The sequence below is a fragment of the Alligator sinensis genome, unplaced genomic scaffold (assembly GCF_000455745.1).
Source record: "Alligator sinensis unplaced genomic scaffold, ASM45574v1 scaffold463_1, whole genome shotgun sequence".
NCBI classification, from domain to species: Eukaryota; Metazoa; Chordata; order Crocodylia; family Alligatoridae; genus Alligator; species Alligator sinensis.
This window is the reverse complement of record NW_005842584.1, coordinates 151352-175149: the sequence shown is the minus strand read 5'-3', so window position 1 is coordinate 175149 and position 23798 is coordinate 151352. Positions and strand designations below refer to the sequence as shown.

At 62.1% G+C, this 23798-nt stretch overlaps 4 protein-coding genes across 5 annotated transcripts in view; 2 read left to right on the top strand and 2 right to left on the bottom strand.

Annotated features, from left to right (window-relative positions):
* The first annotated feature begins 377 nt into the window (after window positions 1-377).
* TNFAIP8L2 (TNF alpha induced protein 8 like 2) lies at window positions 378-6149 on the top strand. The gene is made up of 2 exons (XM_006032709.3): window positions 378-912; window positions 4927-6149. Exons 1-2 carry the CDS (start codon window positions 427-429, stop codon window positions 5509-5511), a joined length of 1071 nt encoding a protein of 356 aa, XP_006032771.2. The 5' UTR covers window positions 378-426; the 3' UTR covers window positions 5512-6149.
* Window positions 6150-8075: 1926 nt separating this feature from the next.
* Window positions 8076-11735, bottom strand: LYSMD1 (LysM domain containing 1). 2 transcript variants are annotated; one of them, XR_003096058.1, is made up of 4 exons: window positions 11384-11735; window positions 10074-10375; window positions 8903-9196; window positions 8076-8416 (listed from the first exon to the last, which is right to left on the bottom strand). XR_003096058.1 is itself a non-coding variant. In XM_006032708.3 (3 exons), the coding sequence occupies exons 1-3, from the start codon at window positions 11564-11566 to the stop codon at window positions 9037-9039; spliced, it is 645 nt and encodes a 214-aa protein (XP_006032770.1). In that variant the 5' UTR covers window positions 11567-11735; the 3' UTR covers window positions 8076-9036. The 2 variants fall into 2 exon arrangements, 1 of the variants encoding a protein (XP_006032770.1); XM_006032708.3 differs by having other exon boundaries at window positions 8076-9196.
* A 280-nt stretch (window positions 11736-12015) lies between these two features.
* SCNM1 (sodium channel modifier 1) lies at window positions 12016-16530 on the top strand. The gene is made up of 8 exons (XM_006032707.2): window positions 12016-12178; window positions 12792-12862; window positions 13402-13490; window positions 14226-14278; window positions 14359-14459; window positions 14866-15032; window positions 15470-15599; window positions 16026-16530. Exons 1-8 carry the CDS (start codon window positions 12128-12130, stop codon window positions 16123-16125), a joined length of 762 nt encoding a protein of 253 aa, XP_006032769.1. The 5' UTR covers window positions 12016-12127; the 3' UTR covers window positions 16126-16530.
* Window positions 16531-18950: 2420 nt separating this feature from the next.
* TMOD4 (tropomodulin 4) overlaps window positions 18951-23798 on the bottom strand; it is an 8591-nt gene continuing 3743 nt past the window's right edge. The window contains exons 4-10 of the mRNA XM_006032706.2: window positions 23065-23187; window positions 21500-21589; window positions 20969-21099; window positions 20339-20446; window positions 19863-20006; window positions 19400-19544; window positions 18951-19152 (exon numbers count right to left, since the gene is read on the bottom strand). Coding sequence (XP_006032768.1) covers window positions 19130-19152; window positions 19400-19544; window positions 19863-20006; window positions 20339-20446; window positions 20969-21099; window positions 21500-21589; window positions 23065-23187 — 764 coding nt within the window. The 3' untranslated portion in view covers window positions 18951-19129. The remainder of the gene's footprint in view (window positions 19153-19399; window positions 19545-19862; window positions 20007-20338; window positions 20447-20968; window positions 21100-21499; window positions 21590-23064; window positions 23188-23798) is intronic.

Sequence of the window (23798 nt, the reverse complement as noted above, 5' to 3'; positions counted from 1 at the left end):
GAAAGGAGAAGTCGGGGCTTGCGACACTTCCACAGCTGTTGGGCAACATGGGGAGGGGGGCAGGGCCATGGGGCCCCCTCCTCAGTCACCTCCCCTGTACCTCAGTTTCCCCCATCAGAGCCCCTCGGGGCCCCCCAGCCCCTTCCCCTCTCCTGACCTCCCCCAGGGCAGAGCTATGGAGGGGGGGCCGGATGCCTGGGTTCTGCATCCCCCCAGGGGCCAGGTCTGGGGTGACAGGAAACCCTAGAGGAAGCAGGGAGTTTCTGTTCCCCCTTGGCCGGTGCCTCAGGGTGGGGGTGGAGCAGGATGGGGGTGGGGCAGATCAGCCAGGAAAGGGTTAAACCTCCCGCCCCACCCTGCCCTACGCAGGGCTTCAGCCCCGGGCGCCCACGGGTCCTGTGAGAGTCCCACGGTCTATGCCCCTGCATGGGGCCCTGGGGCCCTGGGGTCTCTGCCAGCGCCTGGGGCCAGTGGGCAGGTGTCACCCGTGCTCAGCACTGGCTCGGCCTGGCAGTGTGGGGAAACCGAGGCACGGAGCACAGGGGCCAGCACTGGGGGTGCTCAGGGGGTAGATGGGGGGCCCGGGCTCCTGGGGTCTTTCCCCAGCCCCAGGGAGGCCTCACTGTTGAAGACAAGGGACTGGCCTCCAGGACTCCTGGGTTCTTTCCATGGCTCTGTCCCAGCCCCTTCCCTGTGCCTCAGTTTCCCCCAGGCAGAGCAGGGATTTCGGAGCCTCACCCAGGCCCTGACAGACAGATGCACAGACAGAGCCACCCCCTCCGCTCTGGCGGGGGGGGAAGTCCCTGGCGGTTGTCACAGCCGTGCACCAGCTTCTCTACCCAGTGCCTCCATCGTGGCCCGAGCAAGGCCCTCGTGCAAGAGCCGTGCGAGCCGGGACGCCGCGGGGCAGTGGTGAGTAGCAGGGCCAGGGATGGCGGGGGTCTGGATCCGATTCCCCCTGTCACAGGTAGGCGTGAGGCAGGTCACAAGCATGCCAGGGCCTCGCACACACTTGTGTGAGGGGGGCCAGGGCCTGCTCCTCCTCCCTCCGCATTTGCCCCAATTCTGAGGACAGCCAAGCCACAGCAGGGTAGGTGTGGGGTGCCCGAACACCTGGGTTCCTCTGGCACTTCTGGGAGGGGATGCGTGGTTAGGGGGGGGGGACCTGGGAGCCAGGACTCCTGGGTCCCTCCCAGCGAGGAGAGGGTCAGGCCTTTGCAAGCCAGGGAACGTGTGGGGCAGGAGGGGCTGGGGGCTGTGCTGCGCCATGGGGGGGGCAGGTGCAGGTGGGGGGAGGGGACCCCCCCATTAGACACCCAGATCCCTGCATGTGACAGGGCCTGTGGCCAGAGCCACTTCCTTCCCCTCGTCACAGGGGGAGGAGGGGGAGCAGAGGCAGGAGCTGATGGGAACATGCATGTTTTCATCTGCATCAGGCGTGTGCATGTGTTCTGTGTGCACGTGCTTGTGCTCTGCATGCACGTCTGCGTGTGTCTGCATGTGTTCGGATGCATCTACATGTGTGCACGTGCATGTGTCTGCGTGCATGTCTATGTGTGCGTGTGTTTGTATGTATCTACATGCATATGTGTGGGCACGTATGTGGGCACTTGTAGCTGTCTGAACATGCATGTGCATGTGCTCATATGTTTCTACTGAGGTGTGTGCATGCATGTGCAAATGCGTGCACATGCATCTGTCTGCATTTCTGTGTATGTGCACATGCTCACATGCGTGCGCATCTGTGTACACAGCTGTGTGCCTGTGTGTGAGTGCATGTGTTCATATGCATCTACATGTGTGCGCATGCATGTATTAAGGCATGTGCACATCTGCATGCATATGTGTATACGTGCATGTTGCATCTACCTGTATGTGCATGTGCGTGTGCGAGTGGGTGTGCATGCATTTGCGCGCGTCTGTGTGCATGCATGTGCATATGTGCTTGTATACACACAGATGCAGGCACACATGTGAGCACATCTGTGCATGCACTCCCCCTTGTGCCTGGGGAAACTGAGGCACAGAGCAGGCATCAAAGTGCTCCAGGCCAGGCAAGAGGAGAGAACCCAGGAGTCCTAGTTCCCAGTCCCCTGCTCTTACCAGTAGATGCCCCCCGACCCGCACCAGAGAGGGAACCCAGGCGTCCGGCTCCTCCTCCAGCTGCTGGACATGCTCTGTCCGGGTGTGGGCAGCAGGGCTCAGGAGGAAAGTCCCCCCAGAGACCCTGTGGGCTCCTCACTTCCTCCTGGGCCCAGCTGGGCCACGCTGTGCAGCTTTGGACACATGCACACACACGCACACGGCTGTCCCTTGCCGGGAAAGAACCCGGAAGTCCTGCTGCCCAGGCCCAGCTTCAAGCACTAGGCACAATATCTACCCCCAGGTACCTGGAGCCCCTAGATCAGCGGTTCCCAAACTGTGGTATGGGTACCACCAGTGGTAGGTAGACATCCTATTAGTGGTACACATTAACAGATTTATTATAATTACTTTAAATGACAAAAATTTGCAGGTGGTACTTAAGGCTGAACTGAAACATTTGCTGGTGGTACTTAAGGATGTATCATTTTAAATTGGCGATACGCAATCTGTCAGGGTTTGGGAACCGCTGCCCTAGGTCATTGCTCAAACACCTGTCATCGAGGGGCAAGGCGCTTCACTGGCAGCAGCAGTAGGCTGTTACCTGCGGTGGGTGGGGTTGGAGATAGAGGGCTGGCTCAGAGAAACCCCCCCACTCCATTGGGTTGTTCCCTCTGAACCCTGATGGCGCACATAGCCGCGGCCAACCATTGCCCCGCCAGCTGCTTTTCCCTGCTGACAGGAGGATTGTGGAGGGATCTTAAGGTTATCGGGGGGGGGGGCATCCAGTTATTCCCATGATGGCATAAGGCGGTTCACCCTGGGCCCTAACGATGGCAGTTGCCTTGACAATCGTTGAATGGTTGGGAGACTGCGGTGTAGTGTCAGAGCCAGGTCCTGGCCCCAACCCAGCCGTGTCTCAACACTTTACTCTCGCTGGTTCGGCCCTAGAGACACCCAGGAGCACGTGGGGCTGAGGTAGTGGGTCCCTGAACACCCGCCACACTCCCACACTGGGGCCATCAGAGGCCAGGCCCTCTCCTGGCCCCATCTGCCCAGGGCTGTAGCCAGGGGATGCGGGTAAGAGGCCTCAGAGACACCAAGACCCAGCAGCAGGAAGGGACAGACAGCCACCACGCAGAGGGGAAAAACAGGAAGTCGAGCACTCTGTGTGTGCGTGTGCGCACATGCTCTATGTGTGCATGCATGCACACGCAAGCATGTTGTGTATGCATGTGTGCCCATGTGTGCATGTGTGTACCTGCTGTGTGCATGCTGAGTGTGCATGTGAGTTCATGTGTGTGTGCTTGTCCATGCACATAGTGTGTGTGCATGTGCCTGTGTGTTCATGTTTGCTGTCTGCATGCATGTGTTCATGTGCACTCAAGTGTGTGTGTTCATGTGTGCCAGCTGTGTGCAATGTGTGCATGTGCACATGTACCTTCATATGTACGTGTGCATATGCACATCTGCATGTGTGTGTGCAGTGTTGTATACATATTCTTTCGTGTGTGCATGTGCACACGCGTGCATGCTGCGTGTGTGCGCATGGGTTTGTGTGTGTCCATGTGTGTAGGTGCATGCCTGGGTGGCACATGCTGTGTGCATGTGTGAATATGCACAGGTGTGTGTGTGCACGTGTATTATGTGTGTGTGTAGTGTGTGTGCGTGCAGGAGGGAACTGTCTGAGGAAAGGGCATGTGCAGCTGGGCTGGGCCCTTGGGTGGGCGAGGGGGCTGGGATCTCCACTTGCTGTGCCAAGGCAAGGGCAGCACAGCTGGGCCCGGCACCTCCATGCCAGTGCAGGGCCCTGTGGGGGGAATTGATCTGGGGGCAAACTGGGGGGGAGGGGGCTCGACCCTTGAACCCTGGGGCTAGGGCAGGGCCTTTCTCAGGGTTTAGTCCAGCACCTGGCACTGGGGCAGGGGAGACAGGCAGCATGGTGGAAAACCGAGGGGGGAAACACCCGGTCCCAGCACCCCCCTCCAACAAACAGGGGCACAGAACCCAGATGTCCAGAGCCCGCTGTGGGGTGGGCTGGGGCCGGGGCGGGGGCCGGGGCTGGGGCCTCGCTGGGCCTGGGTTTGTGCAACACGGGGCTGCGGTGAAAGCCACTTCCTGGCAGCTCTATGCTGTGGTGGGCAGGGGCAGGAGGGGGCTGGGCAAGGCTGTGGGGGGCTCCCAGTCTGGACCAAGCTCCGGCTGGTAGGTGGCATCAGACTCCCCGGCTGGGCCCCCAGTCCCAGCACAGCGCGTGCCCCTTCCCCATTCAGAAGTGCAGCTCCGAGCACGGGCGGGATCCCGGCACACAGGAGGGGCATCTGCAGTTAGAGCTGCATGTCTGGGCCGTGGCAGGAGAGGGTACAGAGCAGCTGTATAAACAGGCTGAGGGAGAACGAGTGTGCAGAGCTCCCCCCGGGCAGTACAGTGACCTCTGACACAGAAGCGTGCAAAACGGGTGTGCAAAGAGGCAGGGCAGTCTGTGCTTGGAGCTCCAATGGCCGAGGTGGATAGGCACGTCCTGCCTCCCTGCAGGGGCTTTTGATGGGCGACACATAAAAGCCCGGCATTGCGGGGCAGGGAGCTTCATTGGCAGCAGCAGTAGGCTGTTCCCTGCAGTGGGTCAAAGGATTCCCCCACCTTGTTCCGTTAGGCTGTTGACTCTGAACCCTAGTGATGGTGCACATGGCCATGGCCAACCATTGCCCTGCCACCCACTTTTCCCCAATGCCTTGAGGATGTGGGAAGATATTGAGCCCCAGCAAGTCCCACAATGGCATCGGGCTGTTCACTCTGGGCTCTAGCAATGGCAGCCCAGTCACCACTTCCACCCTGCCTCTGCAGCTCCTGCCCAGGCCACCAGGCGCAGCAGCGATGGAGTTTAGCGCCCGCAGCCTGGTGCTGCAGGCAGAGAAGAAGGTGCTGAGCCGCATGGCCGGCAAGGCGACAGCGACGCTGCTCCTGGACGAGGTGAGCGGGGAGGTGCTGGACGAGCTGTACCGCGTCTCCAAGCAGCACACGCGGGACCGAGCCGTGGCCCAGCGCGTCATCAAGGACCTGGTGAAAGTGGCGGTGAAGGTGGCCGTGCTCTTCCGCAACGGCTGCTTTGGCCCCACCGAGCTGGACCTTGCTGAGGATTTCCGGCGCAAGCTGCGGCAGGGCGCCCTGACGGCCGTCAGCTTCCAGGAGGTGGAGTTCACCTTTGAGGCGGGCGTGCTGGCCGGGCTGCTGGCCGAGAGCCGCGACCTGCTGCTGCGCCTGGTGGACAAGCACCTCACGCCCAAGTCCCACGGCCGCATCCGCCATGTCTTTGACCACTTTGGCGATGCCGCACTGCTCAGCCAGCTCTACAGCCCCGGGCCCTACCGCCCCCACCTCGACCGCCTCTGCCGCGGCCTCAACCAGATGTTGGAGGACGGGCGGCTCTGAGCCCCCCAGGCCACTCGGAGCCCAGGGGAGTTGTGCGCTTGGGGGTGGGGGCATCGGAGAGGAGCCTGCAGAGCAGCTGGGTCCAATCCTGGGGGCCTCCTGCAGTGCATTCTGGGACAGCTTCTTCCACAGGACGCCCAGGACCTTGTCCAACACCCTGCAGTGCATTCTGGGGTGGCTTCCTCTATAAAGACCCCCAGGGACTCGTCCAGCCCCTGCAGTGCATTATGGGACAGCCTCTGCCATAATAAGGACCCCCAGGGCCTGGTCCAGCCCCCTGCAGTGCATTCGGGGACATCTTCCCCCGTAAAGCCCCGCAGAGCCTGGTTTATGTAGCCTCTGCAGTGCATTATGGGACAGGGTCCTCCATAAAGACCCCGCGGAGCCCCGACTGTTTCAGGGGCAGATGCCAAGGGGGCACAGACATGACCTCCTGCTGGTATCCAGTGCTCAGAAGCTGCCTGAGGCACTGCCACCGCCCAGCTCAGAGCCAGCCCACCCGCTACCCCTGTGCCCAGCCCCAAGGCACCTGAGGCCACCTCCTTCCCCGGGCAGCTGGAGCCTGCCCGCAGCCTGGGGGCGGGGGCAGGGGCAGGGATGGGCACCCTACTGGAAATAAAGTGGCCTGGAAGGCTTGACAGACTGGCAGGGCTGTTCTTTCCAGGGGCAGGGTGCCAGCGCCAGCAGTGCAGGGGGGTGCAATCGGCATCAACTGCACCAAGAGAGTTACCACATGGTCAGGGCAGCAAGGGGAGGAGCAGGAGGCCAATTGTGACCCTGCCCCTGCAGCCTGATTGGCCAGCCCCATTCCCCAGGGCTCACCCACCCCTCTGGGCTCTTTGCCTACTGCACAGGACACAAAGCAGGCCTCTCGCTGGCCCAAAAGTCCCCAGCCAGGGGCTGAGGGCTAATACAACCAGGCTTCAGCAGGGGGAGGCGGTGGGTTTGAATCCCATCAATGACCCGTCTGCTGGGCTGTGAGATACAGAGAAAGGGCAGGCGGCAGCAGCAGTAACAGATCAGCAGAGTGGGGCCAAGAGGTGTCCGGAGCACTGCAGGCCAGTGCCTCGGGACCAAAGGCTTCCCCAGACAGGAGTCAGGGGTCATACAGCCTGAGCAACAAGGGGCAGGGACTGAGGTGGCTCCAGGTCCACCCCAGCGCTGGGGTGAATGAGAACCCAGCACCACTGAGTAGGACACAGACCCACCCCCACGTGCTCACATGGCAAAGATAAGAGAGGATCACTCCCCAGGGCCCGGGGAAGCAAAGGGATTCCTCTCAGGGGCTGATGATGGCTCTGTGGAGTCCCAACTCTGCGCTTCATTCACCGCCAAAGCCTCTCACTAACTTACGCGCCTCCCCCTGCCCCACAAACTGGGAGCCTCTGGAAAGGAGACTGCCCTGCCCAGTGCCCGCCAGCAGCAAGAATTTCCTGGCACTCAGGAGAGGTCCTGTTGAGGCCCTTACAGCTCCAAGGGGGACACAGAGACACAGCAGGGCCACTGTCTCCCCTGCCCCAGTGCCGGGCACTGGGCAGCCCCCGAGACAGGCCTTTGCCCCAGCCACAGGGTTCAAGGGTCATGGCCCACTCCCAGTTCTTTCCCAGCTCTGTCCCTCCCCACAGGGCCCTGCACTGGCACAGAGGCGCCAGGCCCAGTGATGCCACCCCTGCCCGGGCACAGGAAGTGGAGATCCCAGCCCCTCACCCGCCTGGGGCCCAGCCCAGCTACACATGCCCCTTCCCCAGGCAGTTCCCTCCTGCACACACCCACCAGACACAGGGCAGGGCAGAGGCAGTGGCTGTGCTCATAGACCCAGATGCAATCGGGATGGGGGGTGGGCACACAGGCAACTCCAGGCCCCAGGGCACCACCAGACCAACTCCACGCCCCCCTCGCTGGGGCATGAACACGCACACACTGCCCCCTGCTGGCCAGACAGGGCGCATACCCCACCCTCCCACCCATGGCTGCCAGAGGGCTCAGAGACAGTGATCAGCAGGGAGCCTGATTTTCTCTGATAAAAAAAAAAAAATCCTTATTTTTCAGATATAAAAAAGTAATCCAAAATCCACACTTTTTCCATGATTAAAATGAAACACCACTATATATATATATATATATTAATGGAGTTTCATTTTAATCACAGAAAAATGTGGACTTGGGGTTACTATTTTTAACTGAAAATTGGGGAGTTTTTTTAATCACAGAAAACCAGGATCCCTGGTGATCAGGAGTCCCTCAGCCAAAAAAACTCCCCAGCGTTGCGGATGCCCATCCAAGCTGAGCGGCAGCCCCTGCTGGCTCAGCCTCTGAGCACATAGGGATGTATCTGCACCCCCAGGCCTTGCTGAGCTGTGCCCTTCACTGCCGCTCTCTGAGCCCATCTGTACTAACCCAGGAGCTGCATGGAAGCAGCGGGCTGGATCCTGCCGGAGACACAGTGCCTGGGATCGGGCATGGTTCAGGACCCTACCAGCACAGGCAGGGCCCAAAGGGTCCCCAGGGCACTACTAGGAGGTCGCTATGAAAATAAAAGGGGAGGAAACCCTAGTTATTTCCTCCAGGTTTTATTAGAGATCCAGGGATGAGTACATGGCAAGAGGGGCTGGTTACAAGCACGGGCACCAGAGCTCGGCTGGGCCCCTGTCCATTGAGGAGGGTCCCCAACCCCAGCGTGAAGGTGAAGGAGATGGGGGGGGGGTGTCTCACCCCTGAAGGAGCCCAAGAGATATGTTCTATGCACCCTACTCCCCCCCTGACACTGCTGCCTGCTGGGGTGATCACGTACCCCCCTGACCAAGAAACCTTCATCCATGACACTTAGCAGCTCAGACTGGGGTCTCCCTCCCCTTGGTCCTGGTGCCAGTCAGCAGAATCCAGTAAGGGACCCTCTGACAGCAAACTGGTGGAAAGTGATGAAGAAGTTCAAGTTCAGGCCCTGGCCCTTTCTCCTAATGCCAGGCAGCTCATGAGTGGGGTGGGAGATGGGTGTCAACAGGCCTGCTGTGGAGGGCCAGAGTGGGCCGGCAGCGGGCACTGGTCCAGCTCCCACTGGCCTAGTGCCTGATAGAGACCAGGGGCCGGGAGGCTGGGGATCAGGGCTGGGGGACATCAGCAGGGGGTGCTGACAGGGGACCGGGCATCAGGTCTCCTCAGCTGAGACCCAGCAGGTGAGGGGGCTGGAGGGCAGTGTGGAACTTGGCACTGCCCCCTCTTGCCTGGTGAGGGGAGAGTGGGGCAGGTGGGGCAAGAACACAGGGAACCCTGGCAGGGATAGGGCAGTGGGTCTGGCAGGTAGAATCTGCCCACAGGGCTGAGACAGGGCAGGAAAGGCCACATGGGAACAAAGCAGCATTGTGAAAGCCCTTCACACGTGTGTCACGCTCACCAAGACCCGTGCACCAGGATGAAGGTGGGGGGGGAGGGTTTGGCCCTCCAACCAGCTCCTCCGAAGGCTGCAGGCGCCACCAGTGCCATGGCCCAGTAGTCCAAAGCCACAAGGAACCCAGGCATCCGGGGAAGTCAGAGCTTGAAGATCTCGTCCTCCTCATCCCGCAGCACAGTAGCCCGCAGCGTCTTGGTGAGCGGCACTGGGCCCAGCAGGGAGCGCTGCTGGGTGCGGGGTGAGGGTTCGTTCCGCCCAGGGACCGTCCTGCCAGCTCCCGCCTCGGCCCCAGACATGCTGGGGGGAAGGGGGGGGGGGGAGAAGAGGCAGTCAGAGCTCCCCATGCCTTCTGTTTGCTCTTCTCTGCCCCCCACGCCCACATCTCTCTTCTTCCACCCCCGCCAGTTCCAACCACTGCCCCATGCTGCCAGCTGGGAGAGAACCTCCCTGCCTCAGAAAGCATGGCTGAGGTTCTACCAGCCGCCCTGATCAGGAAGGGCAAGGCTCTCTGATGCACTTCAAACCTCTGCCTGGGTCCCAATGTCCCTGCATGCTACAATCCCCTATTAGTGCCCCCAGACCCCATAGATAGCTACATCCCCCCACTGCAAGTCTCCCTGGAAAACCATGCGGCCACAGCAACACAACAGGATCTCCTAGGCAACGGGGGGGCAGGATGGGAACCGCTGCGGTCTCAGCTGGGGCGTCTCACCGCATGTCACACAAGAAAAAAGGAGGGGGTGCTGTGTTCCTGCTTTGCCCCACACGGGTACCCCTTGAGGGCAAGAGCAAGGTGCAACCCCAGCCCCCTAGGGTGCAGGCCCCACCCCTAGGCACACAAGCCCCGCCCCCTCATTTTTAGTTTCTGATGTTATCAATAAATATCATCACCCCACACTTCCCATCTCTGCCCCACACCCTCTGTGTGGCTTGGGCTGGGCTAGCCCTGGAACTGGAGCCCCCCTGGAGGGGAGTGGGAGTCCCATACACTCAGGCACCAGGGGAAGTGCCCTCCTGGGTTCTTCTCTGAGGTGGCTTTAATTCCTCCTGCCCCATGGAGAGGTCCAGGGACCCCCACACCGTGCAGGAGGCAAAGAGAGAGTCTCTTAAAGCCCAGCCAGCAGGTGGTAGGTTCAATCCCCGGCTGAGACAGCAACGCGAGAGTAGCACTCACGCGATCTTCCCTTCCCGCAGCTTCTTGGCTGCGGCCTCCTTGGACAGGCTGATCTGCGAGTCCAGCTGGCGCAGGAAATCCGTGGCTGATAAATCATGGCGGGGGCCAGAACAAATCCTGGCTCCATCCCCATCCCGGGGCTGTGACTCCGGCTGCTCCTCACCCTCGGGGGGCTGCCTGGCTCCTTCCCCCTCCTGCAGGATCAAGCCTTTTGCCCGCACCTGGACCGGGATGTACAGTGTCCGCTTGAGGAAGATGGAGTCGTTGGTGTAGAGCCGGTTGGCGCGCTTGATTTGCTCTGTCTGCGGAGAACCACATGCAGGGTTAAGCTCCCATCAGGTGCCTGCCCCATCCCACTTCACCCTGCTGCCAAAATGCAACCACTTCTGGGGCTGAGCACGCCCATGCACCCAGCCAGCCCTATGGGATCCAGCAGAAGGAGAAGGCAGGGGGAAGGATGTGGGAGTTCACTGAGAGAGTGAAACTTGGAGCATGACCAGCTGCATGCAGACGGCAGCGCTGTTGTCAGTGGTCCCAGTCGGGCTGGGGGCGAGGTTTCCACTCCCCTGCCGGAGCCCCAAACCAGGCTGGCGCAGAGACTGGGATACAAAGCACCCCAGAAACCCAGGGGCAGTGGCAGGAGCAGTCCAGCAGGGGGCAGCACATGTGGGGCAGGGCCCTGCCAGAGCTGCCCAAGCTGGGGGGCCTGGGGCTGGCCCAGGGCTATTTCAGATCCCATGAGTAAACAGAGTCACATGCCCACGGCCTGCCCAGACCTCCACCCCAAGCCAGCTGAGTCAGATGGGAAGGGAAAGTGATCCCTTGTGAGAGCCGCGTGAGGACCGGCACGCACAGAAAGTGCCAAAGGGGAAAGGAGAGGAGATACAGAGGGAGAGTGTGTGAACACAAGTGTGTAGGTGTGCGGGAACATGCGCACGTGTGGGTTGACAACACATGTGTGTCCACACAATCAGGACCAAGGGATGCATCAGGAAGAGCATCTCCTGCATTTGTGTGTAGGAACAAGCCACCCCGTATACACGCGCTCCCCCCACACTCAGAGCGAGGTCGACGAGGCACCTTTGCTATAGAGAAACTGAGGCACAGAGCAGGGACGAGCCCTGCTCCAGGTCACAGGGACGCAGCTCATGGAGCAGCAGAGACACAAGGAGACCCGATCCCCAGCAGGGCCCAAGACATCCCAGCGACAACACCCAGGAGTCCCGGCTCCGGGCCCTGGCACTAACCCCTCGGCCCCGCTGCCCTCCCAGCACCAGGCACAGAACCCAGGAGGCTCCCCGGGGCCTCACCGTGACCCCGTAGCGCAGCGCCAGCCCCGGCAGCGTGTCCCCCGGCGCCAGGCGATGCTCCAGCCGCCGCTCCCGCACCGGGGATGCCGCCGACGTGACCAGGCTGCCGTAGGAGCGCGCCCGGCCACCGTGCAGCAGCCCTGCCGCCCCGGGGGACCCCGGCCTGGCCGGTGGGGAGGCCATGCTGGGGCAGGACCCGGGGGGCAGGTGCCAAAGGGGGTCACAGCCCCGGCCTGCACCTGCCTCGCGCAGGGCGGCTCATGCCGGGGCCCCTGCCAGGGGAAGCGATGCTCCCAGCCCCTCTAGTGCCCCCACCCCTGCCCCATGCTCCCCTGCCCCCTTTCTAGTGCCCCTGCCTCAATGCCCCCTTTCTAGTGCCCCCACCCCTGCCCCAGGGAGCGCAACGCTCGCAGCCTCGCAGAGCAGAACAGCGGAGAACAGAGCCACGTACGCAAAGCCCTCTGGGACACGTAGTCCTCCTCCCCCTCACAAAATGGCCGCCCCCGGAGGGGCGGGGTGAGGGCGCTAGGACTCCATTTCCCGGCGTGGCTCGGGTACTGCCTGCGGGCCCCGGGTTGGCGCGGGCGAGAGTGGGGCAGGCCGGGAGCTGCAGTCCCCACCGCGAGGCAGGCTGGGAGGCGCCGGCCCGGAAGTGGGGGCCGAAGCGGAAGAGGGCCGGTCTGCCCGGTCTACGGTGGCTGCGCGGGTCCAGCCAGCGCGGAGCGGGGCCGCGGCCGGGGCGACATGGCTTTCAAGCGCGAGGGCGACGACGTCAGCCAGCTCCGTGTGCTGCAGGTGGGCGGGGCCTGGGGTGACCCCGGCCCCTCCCCCCATCCCTGCCGTGGGACCCCCCCACCAGTTCCCTCCCACCCCTCCATGCTGCTGAGGGACCCCCCCCGAGCCCCACCCCAAAGACCCTGCTCATTCACCACCCCCATGCCCCCCCACCTAGCCCTGCCCCTCCCCCCCAGCACACCCTGCTCATCCAGGGTCTGTGGGGCTGGGGGCAGTTCATTGGCGCCCCCCCGGGGGTCTTTGCTCCCTTGGGCTGGGGGGCTGCAGGCATCGTGGGCAGGAGCTCGTGAGGCCGGTGGCAGAGGTGAGGGGGACCCACCGCCGCGTCACGGAGCCCCCTGGGCCTTGGGCTGTCATTGCCCCTCCAGAGACTGCCTGGACTGCGCCCGGGTCTGGGAGCCGGGGCCGGGGACACGGGGGTCTTGTCCATGGTTGTTGCCTCCTCCCTGTGTCCAGCTGCCTCCCTGCCCCATGCCGCAGCATCCCCTGGGCCCAGACCGTCGCTCCCGTGACGCCAGTCGCTTCTGCGCTCGAGAGAGGAGCGGTCCAGCACATTGGGCCTCGGCTTCATTCGGGCCCGTCAGGCCCCCTCCTCATTAGGGGTTTTTTGCAGAAGAGGAGAGTGTCCGACCTGCTGGCCAACTACATCCCAGAGGACGAGGCGCTGCTGCTGAGGACTGGCAGGTGGGTCAGGGCCGGAGCAGCCCCGGGGCCGGCAGAGGAACCCAGCCACAGCCCCACTGGGGCCAGGCCGCCAGCCTGTGCTGCTGTTCGGCTGCTTGTCTGGGTCGGGCTGCACAATTAGGGTAGGTCTCAGCCTCGTTAGACCCCAGGCCCCTCTCGGAAAGTCCCAGGAAGTCTTGGTTTATCCCAGGAGGCCACGAGGTCAGGACTTCTGGGCTTGCTCCGGGAGAGGCACTTCTCTTTGCAGTCTGTTTCCCCCAGCTTTTAATTGAGGGTAACGAGACTGTGCGGGAGGGAGCCTGACCCGTCAGTCCTGTAGTGAGGGGTTAGGACACCGAGTTCTCTTCCCTCTGCGGTCACTGAGCCCCTGCCTTTTCCTCCCAGGTAAAGACAAGGGTGGGACGGAGCGAGTCCCATGGACTGTGCTGCATTGGGGAGCTGGCCGTGGTTATGGGTATGAATGCCCCAGAAAGGAGTCTGGCATGTCTCCCCACATGGACCCATGTCTCCTGCCCACTCTGACCCTGTCTCCCCCACAGGTACGCATGCACCGTGTGCTTCCACCGCCCCGTCTTCGACACACTGGACATGCTGACTGTGCATCGCGCCGGCAAGAAACACGTTGCCAGTAAGGCCATGCTTGGGGGCACTGAGCCTGGGGGCACCGGGCCAGGAGGGCCCTGCCAGGGCAGCAGCCCCAGCCTATTTCATTACCAAATCCCTTATAAACCCGCTAGGCTCCACTGGTTCCGCTGACCCGGTCGAGATAGCAGAACGCCAGGCCAGATTTCCTGGGCGTTGGCAGGTCGGGCAGTAGCCATCGGGGTTGGGGTAAGGTCAGGTCCTGCTGGGGGCAGGGGCTGGATTAGACCAAGGGTTTCAAACTCCCTTGGCCCATGGGCCAAATCAGGGGCTCCTCTGAGAACCACACTGATGCAGCTTATCCACTGCTCCAGCCTCATATCACAGCCGTGGTCTGCACCCCTGAATCCCCAGCCCTTCTGGGAGCCCCACAGGCCAGATGACCCAGCTCCACAGCCTGGGTCTGACCCACAGGCCATATGTTTGGCACCTCTGGATTAAACCGCTCCTGGCTGCCTGCCCTGCTGTTCTCTGCCTCTGACAGCAGAGCCCTCCTAGCACCTCCACAGCCCCAGGGCTCCCACACAAGCATTTCATCAGGGCCAGCCCTCATGCAGACTGCCATGTGCCATCCAGAGAGCCCAGCATGTCAGAACTGCCTTGTCCAATTGCTTCAGCTCGAGACCCCCATGCTGGCCCTGGTCTGTGCCCCCACCGTGAGCCTCCAGCTGGGTTGAGCTGGGCTCTGCTCACCCAGGCCCCTGCCTCCCCCTGTCTCTAGGCCTGCAGACCTTCTACGGGAGGAAGCGGCGGGCGGAGGAGACGGGCACACCGGTAAGCCCCACATGTGGCCCTGCCTCTTCTCCCCCCCCATGACCCCAGCCCCGCCCTTACCCTGTCTGTGTTCTCTGCAGGGCCTCCCATGCCCCGCGCCCCTGCTGACTCAGACTCGCGCCATTGCCCAGAGCGCCCTGCTGAAAGCCACTCCCTACAGCAGCTGCTGCCGGAGGAACAGGTAGGGCTGGGGGATATGTGCCATGGGCGGGAGGCTGCGGGGAGACCCGCTTCCAACCTGGACAAGGCAGCTGCTTTTGGGAAGCACCACCAGCTATCCCATTACCTCCTAGTAAGGGTGCTGTTACACCGCCTGCTCTAGGGGCCCAGTCTTCAGGTGGGCTCTGCTGACTTATACCAGCTAAAGGTCACACCTGAGAGAAACAGCGCAGGGAGGCTGCTGTCTCCCCCTGGCCTGCTTTGCATTAAGATGTCACCTGGGAGAAGGGAGTGAGATCCAAGGGTCACAGGGTAGGGCAGAAGGCCAGGTGTTGGGACTCCTGGGTTCTCTTGGCAGTGGGGTCCCCACAGGAGGAGTCGTGGCCATGAGATACTGCTGAACAAGGCCTTGTCTCCTCCTGTTCCAGGTGCAATGGAGGCAGTGTGGGAGCACAGCCGGGGCCTGGCCTCAGGCATAGTGACAGGAAGGCACTTCCAGGGCTCAGCAGCTCCCAGTCGCAGGGTGAGGAGGGTGGTGTAACTGTAGATACCACCCCTGTGGTGCTGCTCCCAGGGCACAGCCACCAAGCAACAGGTAAGAGTCCCTGCTTTGAACATGCTCCACTATCACCATCCACGGCTGGGCTGGGCTGGGCTGGATTGGGTGCCATGGGGGCTTGCAATAGCATGGTCTAGTGGTTGGAACCCCACAGACTGCGCCAGGACTCCTGGTTCCTCTTCCAGGTTTAGGTAAGACTGGAGTACAGGGAATCAGGACTGAGGCTCCTGCAACCCATTTGCCTTGCTGCCAAGTCCCTGCCTCAGTTTCCCTGGGGGAGAGGGCTGCAAGGTGCTTGCAGGGGGCTTCTAGGTGGCTGTGGAGAGGCAAAGGGCTGTTGTGGGAACCATGCACATGCCTGCTGCCAGCCCCTGCATGCTGCCCACCCTACCCCTGCGGAGGAGCAGCAGCAGGGCACTGGGGCTCCATTCTGGCCCAGCAGATCCCATGACCCGCTCCTCTCTCTGCTGCAGATGCCCAGCAGGACGCTGCTTCAAGGCCCAAGGGTAGTGGTAAAGGGAAGGCACCACCCACACCCACTCAGCTGGACCCTGTCAGCCCTGAGAGGCGCCGGGAGCTGGAGCACTACCTGCTGCTGCGGAGGTGAGGGAAACAGGCACAGGGGCACATGAGATACTAGCATAACTAGGGGCAGGAAGAGATGCAGTGGCATCGACTGACCTGGCAGGTCCGTAAGGGAAGGAGCTAGGGGATGAGCCCAAGGGGTGCCCCCCCAATCTTGAATTAGGGGATTTATCTTGTTCAGCCTGGCATTCAGCAGTGCCTACTGGCAAGAGGCTACACTTAGCTGGAAGGCACCTTCCCCCATAGCTGCTGGGCCACTTGATCCCCCCACTGGACCTTGGATGCCAGCTGGAGACCAGAGCTGCCCAGGGCATGGGCATTACACAGGGCTGCCAGCACTGGGTACAGAACCCAGGAGTCCTGGCTCCCTGCCCCATTTGCTGAGAAGTCTCACACTGCCTGATGGGGGGCACTGACTCTGCCCGTCCATCCATTTATCCCCAGCTCGGGCTGGATCCAGGACCCCTCAGGGAAGTGGGTGAAAGACGAGAATGTGGAGTTCGACTCAGACGAGGACGAGCCGCCAGCACCAACACCCCCCTGACGCCAGGGTCACCAGGGACAATAAGACTGGACTCTGCCTGGCTGTTTCCAGGCAGCTCATCGGATCACCATGGGAAGCCCAGAGCCAGGACTGGCTCCTGGGAGGGACGGACTGAGTCAAGGCTTCCCAGTCCCCAGTGTTTCTGAGGCCGCTTGTGAAGCTCCCAATCCCTTCAGCTTGTAAACCAGCTCCAAGCCACAGCCACTCAGCCCAAGTGAGGCAGTGGAAAAGAGGTCAGAGCAGAACCCAGGAGTCCGGCCTCCCTGTTCAGGAGCCCCAGGTGCAAGGTGCTGTACAGACACAAAAGCAATGCCAGTCCGGCTCAGGGAGCTTCTTGGGGATGGATTTGTCCTGATGGCAAAAAGATCCCTCAATTTGCACTCTTGTCCTGTGGTTTCTCCCTGCACCCCCTCATCCAGGTTCTCTGCCCTGCTCCCCTGTGGCCTGAGCACATACAGGGCCTGGGGGAGATAGCAGGACCCCGATCCCCTGCCTTGCTGGCAGGGTGGGGGGAACCGAGCATGGGGTCCATCAACCCAGTTTCAGTGCCTTCCTCTTGGCAGCAGGATGGAGATGCCCGTGCCTGAGGGCAACTGGCAGGTAGCCAGCCTGGACACCAATGACACTGAAGCCACATGCTGTGGTCTCCATGCCCAGGCAGCCTCCCTGCTTGGGACAGGGACCAAGATACCCCGTGCCCTGGCAGAGAGGGAGCTCCATGCCATAGACCCAGAGCCCCTGCTCTTTGGGTGTGGCTGGGCACCTCTCCCTGCAGCTCAGACTCCTGACTACAAATAGCGACAGCCCCTGGCACCACAGTGCCTTCCACAAGTTCCCAGTGGTGGCTGTGGGCTGTGCCAGGGCCTTAAGCACTGGTGCCAGGACTCCCAGCCAGATCTTGAGGGGGCAGGTGCCCCTTGTTTGGCACCATCCTCAGACATGCAGCTGGGTGTTGGGGGAGGTCAGGCTACAGGGACCCCTTGGGCCCGATCCTCTCTGGGTCTCCCTGTGCTTGGCTGAGGGGGCACCTCTCCCTAAAGCCACCGGGCCATTTGAGCCCCCCCCTGCCCTCCAGCCTGTCTGGGCCAGGTCCTGGGTGCCACCCGAACCCAGAGCTGCCCAGGAGACTGGCAGTACCAAGGGATTGCAGCTCTGGGCACAGAACCCTGGAGTCCTGGCTCCCTGCCACTGTGGTGGGAGAGCTCTGTTGCCCCCCGATGCCAGTTTCATAGTTGGTAGGGTCAGAAGTGATCTAAGCAGATCATCAAGTCTGACCCCCTGCCATGGGCAGGAAAGAATGCTGGGGTCAAACGACCCCAGCTAGGTGGCTGTCTAACCTCCTTTTGAAGACCTCCAGGGTAGGGGCGAGCACCACCTCCCTTGGAATTTGGTTCCAGCTCCTAGCCGCCCTGACCGAAGTAGTGCCTCCTGATATCTAGCCTGAATCTACTCTCAGTCAATTTATGGCCGTTGTTCCTTGCTACCCCCGGCAGTGCTCGGGAACAGGGGCTCTCCCATTGCCTGTTGGTCCCCCCTTGGCAAGCTGCAAGTGCATGATTGCAGCCTGCCCCAAGGCCACTGTCTGCTCCCCCCTGCCTTCAGCCTCTTTGGCATAGCCGACCTGGCTTCCCCTGCCCTGTCTCCTCAGCCCCTGCCCCTGTCTGGTTGTTTGGGGGAGATGGCACCACAGCACCCCTGGCTGAGACACCCCCCCACCCAAGGAAGCTGGGCCTGGGGCTGGCTCCCAAGAACAGCCCCTGCTGTTTTGCCCTGGCCACTGTCTTGGTGCCAGCTGCTGCAGGGCCCCTTGGCTGGGTGCTGGAGGGGGAGAGCTGAGGCCACTGCAGCCTGGAGGGAGACTGTAACCCAATCCCCCCGGGTATAAATACTCCAGGCAGCTAGAGCTGCCTGCCTGCACCTCCCGCCTCCCCTCCCCAGTGCCAGCTGCTCTGGGCAAGGAGCGGGGCATGCCTGTTGGGGCATGGGCAGAGCCCACCCCTCCATAAAACCCAGGTGTCCTGCCTGGGTATGCACTGACCACTGAGCCATGCTGTTTGGCCTTGAGAGCAGTTTGAGCTGCAGTGCTCCAGGTGGGGACCCTGGAGTCCTGTCTAACCCCCACAATGGCAGCAGACAGGCCCCATCTCTTCCCCAGACCCCATGGAAGGGAGCAGCCCCCCTTCCTGTTGCCCCTACCCCCAGGACCTCTGCAGGGCTGTCCTGGGGGGTCTCCTTGGGGTGCCTGGCTAGAAGAGGGTGCCCCCCGGCATCCATGCTCCCTGCCTCCCCCAGCACCCCCCCAGCGCCGGCATGGGGGCCTAGTCCCTATGGGTCCATATTGACCTCCCCATGATAGCTGTAATAGGCAGGGCCCTGCCACCCGCTCATCACCCTTGGGTCCCGAGAACCAGGAAGCCCCCCCAGGGAGGAGAGGGCTCAGCTGGGCATGGTACCTGTAGCAGGGGCCTGAGGCTAGGCCAGATTAGGACTGAGAGCTCTGTGGCAATCCTGGGGGGCTGAATGGGGGCTCAGGGGACCCCCCGGGGGCCGCGGGCCCCCCCCCCCCCCCCGATCCCTGCCCTGGCAGGAGTCAGCAGGGTCCTGGCTGGGGGCACAAGGCTAGGGGGCTCCATCATGCTGCCAAGCCAGTGCCTCAGTTTCCTCTTCTGTGTGCAGTTGATTGGGGCAGGGACTTGGAGGCCCCAGCTGGTGGCGGAGGTCCCTTGTGGGAGGTTTGGAAGGAATCCAGTGGGTCTGGCTCCTCTGGGTAGAAGTTCCGAGACCCCTTCCCCTGCACACAGCCTCATCCAAGGGCTCAAGAACAGTCCAGCCATCTCTTTATTTACAGCTCTGAGGACAGAAGTCCTGAAGATCCAAGGGGAGTCTGGGTCGGAGGGGGCTGGGGCTGGGGCTGGGGGCAGCTAAGCGCCGTCTCTCCCAGCAGCGAGTGGGGGGCGGGCAGCACTGGGCATCAGGGCAGCAGAGACACCCACAGACTCAGGCATTAGGTCTTCTTCTGCTTGCGGCCTGCGGGGCACAGAGCGGGGAGTTTAAGCCAGTGGGACCCACCTCCCCCCTTGCTTCAGCTCCCCACAAGAAGTGGCACACAGGGTACAGAGAAGGGAAGTGGGAAGGACCAGGAGGGCCCAGACTGGTCCACCCCGGAGCTGGGCGCAGCTATCAGCTAGCTGCACTCCAGAGCTGGGTACAGCGGTGTTTGGCCTGGGGGGAGCAAGAGGGGTGCACAGTGACGTGGGGCAGGGGCGGCACTCACGCAGCTCGTTGTTCTTGGTGATGGCAATGGAGGCCCGGGCACGTGGTCCCTGCTGCGTGAAATGGTAGCCGAAGCGGACAATAGATGGGCACTTCTCCAGCATGGCGGCCATCTCCATCTCCACCGAATCGCCCAGGCGCTGGCACTGTGGTCACCAAATAGGCACTGTTAGCTGCCCCTGTGGGAGTGCAGAGCCCTGCTCCCTGCCTGGCACTGTCTGTGCAGACACCTGGCACCCATACCTGCCCCATCGTGGCCATGGCTGGGGGATGTACCTGTCCACCACTTGCTGCTGGTCCAGGCTCCCTCAGACCTCCCCATCCCTCCCCGGTGCCACTGGAGACAGGCTCATTCCTTCTGCCATATGCTGTGGTACCCATGATGCGCTGGCAGAGGCAGGGGGTGCAGATGAGCCCCTCCCAGACAAGCTCCCCTGTCCCTCCGGGTCTGGCTGTAGCCCCACCTGGTTGTCCACCTTGAGCTCGGCCAGCGTGCTGTTCTCCCGCATGGCCTTGATAACTGCCATCATCCCCGCACTCGTGATGAAGTTGGACTCGATGTTGAGACTCTCCAGGGTCTTGTTCACCTTCAGCATCTCAGCCACAGCCTGCGGGAGCCCACAGTGAGTGGGTGTGGGGGCAGGCAGGGCAGGGGGCTGCTTCCAACCAGCAAATGCCTGCCCACATCTGGCTAGCATGGCTGGGGGCAGCCGGGAGAAGACACCCCACAGCTGGGCGCCCCGGACTCGGTACCCTGCGGCCTGGCGTCCCATAGCTGGCACACCACAGCCTGGCTCAGGAGAGGTTCCTGTCCCGGCCGTGCCAATCCAACCCCCGGCCTCTACTGAGAGCAGCCCACAGCTGAGCCAGGCTGGGCCTGGGGGCTGCAGGGAAGGATGTGGCCAGTGTGATGTCCAGTAGCCCCCGGCACAGCACTCACCTGAGCCACCGGGTCATTGCTCCGCGTGGCCACCAGGCTGAGCCTCTTCACCTGCGTGTTGGCTTTCATGGCCTCACACACCTCCTTCAGCATCGCCACGGGAATGTCCTGCGGGAACATGGGAGAGTGGGGGTGAGAGTGTGTTCATGTGCACAAACACGTGTGCATGTGTGTGTTGTGTGGGTGGCCACCTAGCACCAAGATGGAAGGGTGGAGAGGGCCATGTGTGTAGGATGGATGAACGAATAGATGGTCTGAAGAACAGACAAGTGCACGGATGGGTGGGCAGACAGGTAGATGAGTGGACAGACGGATGGATGGACAGATGGACGGACAGGTGGGTGGGTGGAAGGACGGATGGATGGAGAGACAGCAGGACCCAGCTGGTGCCAGGCTGCACAGCGCCTGCCCTGCCCCATCCAGAGAGTCAGAGCCAGAGGCCCCCGGAGTGGCTGCCCATGGCTCACTGCCCGGGGTAGAGATCCTGGCTGGTCAGTAGCAAAGCTCCCTGGAGTGCAGGGAGGGCAGGATTGTGCCCCGGAGCCCTGCCCACTCCAAGGCCAACCCCGGGGACACTGCTGCCCCTGCTCCAGGCACCCACCCCTCCCGCCACCAGTGGGGACACAGCACCTTGATATTGTTCAGGTTGACCTCCTCCAGGTCACGGTCATTGCTCCGGATCTTCTGCAATGTCTCTTCCACATTGGTGGGGTTTGGGGGCTCATCTGGCACCGGCTTGTACTTGTCTGGCTGCACCACACCTGGGGGAGTGACACACATGCATGCGCACAAATGCTCACACACACCACCTGCTCGGGGGGGGGAGAACCAACCCTCTCCCTTGCTCCCTGCTGGACCCAATCCCCGGCTGGCCTCTATCAGCCTCTGCCCATCTGGTCAGCAGGGCCCCGGCTGCAGAGACCTCAGGGCAGATGTCCCCTGGGCCCCCTGGGAATCTGCCCCCCTCCCTCCTCAGAGAGCTGGATGCCAGGCTCTTCCCCACCTCCCGTGAGGAACAGATTCATTTCCCCTGTGTCCTGGAGCAGGGTCTCAGGCCTGACGCCACCCTAGCAGCAAAGGGTCTGAGCCAGGCTGGGCCCCAGCAGGAGCTGGGGGACAGGTGGATCCTCCTGTCCCCCCTGCCACCCCAAGATCACTCACTGTTGATGCCCTCGGTGTTGGTGATGTCCCCACTGCACAAGGCATCGTAGTACTGCTTGTTGCTCATCAGCGTGTACATGCCCAGGATGGCTGGTTGGGGAACAGCAGTGGGCTGGGGTTAAGGGCCTGCTTAATCCATCCCCTCTCCGTACTCCACCCCAGAGCTGGCTGCATGACCATGGGGGGCTGCACCTGGTATGTACCACTACAGCCACTGCACTCCACCCCAGAGCTGGCTGCATAACTCCCTGGGGGCTGCACCTGGTATAAACGGCTGCCATGCTCCACCCTAGAGCTGGCTGCATGACTATGGGGGTGGGGTGCACCTGATATATACAGCCAGCACGCTCCACCCCAGAGCTGGCTGCATGACTCCCAGGGGGTCTGCACCTGGTACATACTACTACAGCCACTACGCTCCACCCCAGAACTGGCTGAATGACCATGGGGGGATACACCTGATAAATATAGCCACCGCGCTCCACCCCAGAACTGGCTGCATGCTGTAGGTGGGTGAGAACTCCCTTACATGCTCAGTGCTGTGCCCAGCCATGCCCAGCAGGGGGAGGGGAGAAGGGGGTGGGGCAGTTTCACAGTGTACGCAAGCCGGTGGGTAAGTGGATAGCCCTGCGCCCGGCGCTGCTGCTTTTAGCCTGGCACGTGGCCCGGTGCCCTCTGCTCCGGGAATCAGAGCCCAGCACATGAGCCAGCATGGGGGTGGGGAAGCAGAGGAGCAGTGCTGTATTGGCTCCCCTGCAGGCCCCTCACCTGGCATAGTGCACGCAAACATGGAGATACACGTGTGCTCTTGAGCCTGCTCCTCTAGGGCCCTGGGAGGCCCGTGCACATAGCGCCATGTGTTCACACAGCTGCAAAGATAGCACACGCCAGGACTCGGGCACAAGTATGTACGTGCGATTGGGTGGGTGTACACAAGGAGTATGGGCACCAGCATGCCGATCTAGGCACATGCAGGTGGGACACATACATACATGCATGCACACACACACATACCCCACCCCAGCCCACACGTGGCAGACTGAATCAGGGCCCTGGAGCTGAGGTGCTGCCACCACCGGAGCAAAGGGCTGTAACGGGGCCAGGTGCTGCACAGCTCCCTCATGGCTCAGTGCTGGGGAAGCACACATGTGTGTACCTGTACACAGGGATGGGGACACCACATGCATGCCCCCCAGCACACGTGCACATGCACGCACACACATACACAGCTACCTGTATGCACTTACCCACACATATTCACATACATACACATGCAACTGCCTGCACACACCTGCCCACATATATGCACACACACAGCTACCCATACACACCTACTACATGTATGTACACACATAAATAAGCAGAGAGCTACCTGTGCACACTCACCCACACACACATAGACACAGCTGCCTGCACACACCTGACCATGCATATGTACACACACATGGACACAGTTGCCTGTCCACACCTATGCACACACACACATACATAGCTACCTGCCCATGCCTATCCACACATATGCAGACATGCACATGACAGTGCCTCATGCACACAATATCCCTCACCAGCAATGTCGCACATCTCGGCATCGGTGGCGTTGGCCAGGGCCTCCTCCAGCTCCGGCTCCAATGTGATCTGTTCCTCCTTGGGGATCTCCCGCTTGGGGTTCTTGGGCACAAAGGGCTTCCCTGCGGGCAGGTGGCGCCAGGTGTCACAGCCCCCATGCCACAGAGGGATTCCCCAACGATGCCCGCCCAACCCTGGCTGAGCCTGATTCTTTGGGGACAGAAGCACCCATTGGCCCCAGGCTACACCTCCAAATGCAGCCACCTCTGGGGCAGAGCCCAGTGTGCACGACTGCCTCAAGTTTGGGTCAGGAAATAAAGATATCCCAGAGGGCAGCACTCCCACGCCACCAAAGAGGCCTTCCCCGGGCATCTCTGTCTCTGCCAGGGTCCCTGTCATGCCCCAACCCTGCTCCCTGCTCCATGCCAAGCGCTGCATGCCCATGCCAAGAGCCAGGCAGGCCGGGGATCCCTGGCACCTGGGCTGTTCATTGCAGGGGCAGAGACCAGGAAGGGGAGGCAGGACATGCCCCTGAGCCCTGGGAGGTGGAGACCCTGCCACCACGGTGCTGGTCACAGGTCTCGGTGCAGGGCTGCAGCAGAGGGGCTGCGGCGGCTCCCCAGGGGGGCAGCGGCCTGGGCACACGTGGCAGGGGAAGGCGCGAACATGGGCGGCTGGCGCAGGCCCGGTCTCGCCGGGAGGCTCGGCTGGCAGGGCCTGGCAGCTGCAGCCA

Bases quoted from the DNA above. Each gene is read 5' to 3' on its own strand.
- TNFAIP8L2 (XM_006032709.3), top strand. From the start codon at position 427: ATGGGGCCCTGGGGCCCTGGGGTCTCTGCCAGCGCCTGGGGCCAGTGG. The intron at 913-4,926 runs GTGAGTAGCAGG...CTGCCTCTGCAG, and splicing joins CGGGACGCCGCGGGGCAGTG to CTCCTGCCCAGGCCACCAGG.
- LYSMD1 (XM_006032708.3), bottom strand. From the start codon at position 11,566: ATGGCCTCCCCACCGGCCAGGCCGGGGTCCCCCGGGGCGGCAGGGCTG. The intron at 10,376-11,383 runs GTGAGGCCCCGG...GGTTCTCCGCAG, and splicing joins CGCTGCGCTACGGGGTCACG to ACAGAGCAAATCAAGCGCGC. The intron at 9,197-10,073 runs GTGAGTGCTACT...CCTTCCCCCCAG, and splicing joins CTGCGGGAAGGGAAGATCGC to CATGTCTGGGGCCGAGGCGG.
- SCNM1 (XM_006032707.2), top strand. From the start codon at position 12,128: ATGGCTTTCAAGCGCGAGGGCGACGACGTCAGCCAGCTCCGTGTGCTG. The intron at 12,863-13,401 runs GTGGGTCAGGGC...TCTCCCCCACAG, and splicing joins CTGCTGCTGAGGACTGGCAG to GTACGCATGCACCGTGTGCT. The intron at 15,600-16,025 runs GTGAGGGAAACA...ATTTATCCCCAG, and splicing joins CACTACCTGCTGCTGCGGAG to CTCGGGCTGGATCCAGGACC.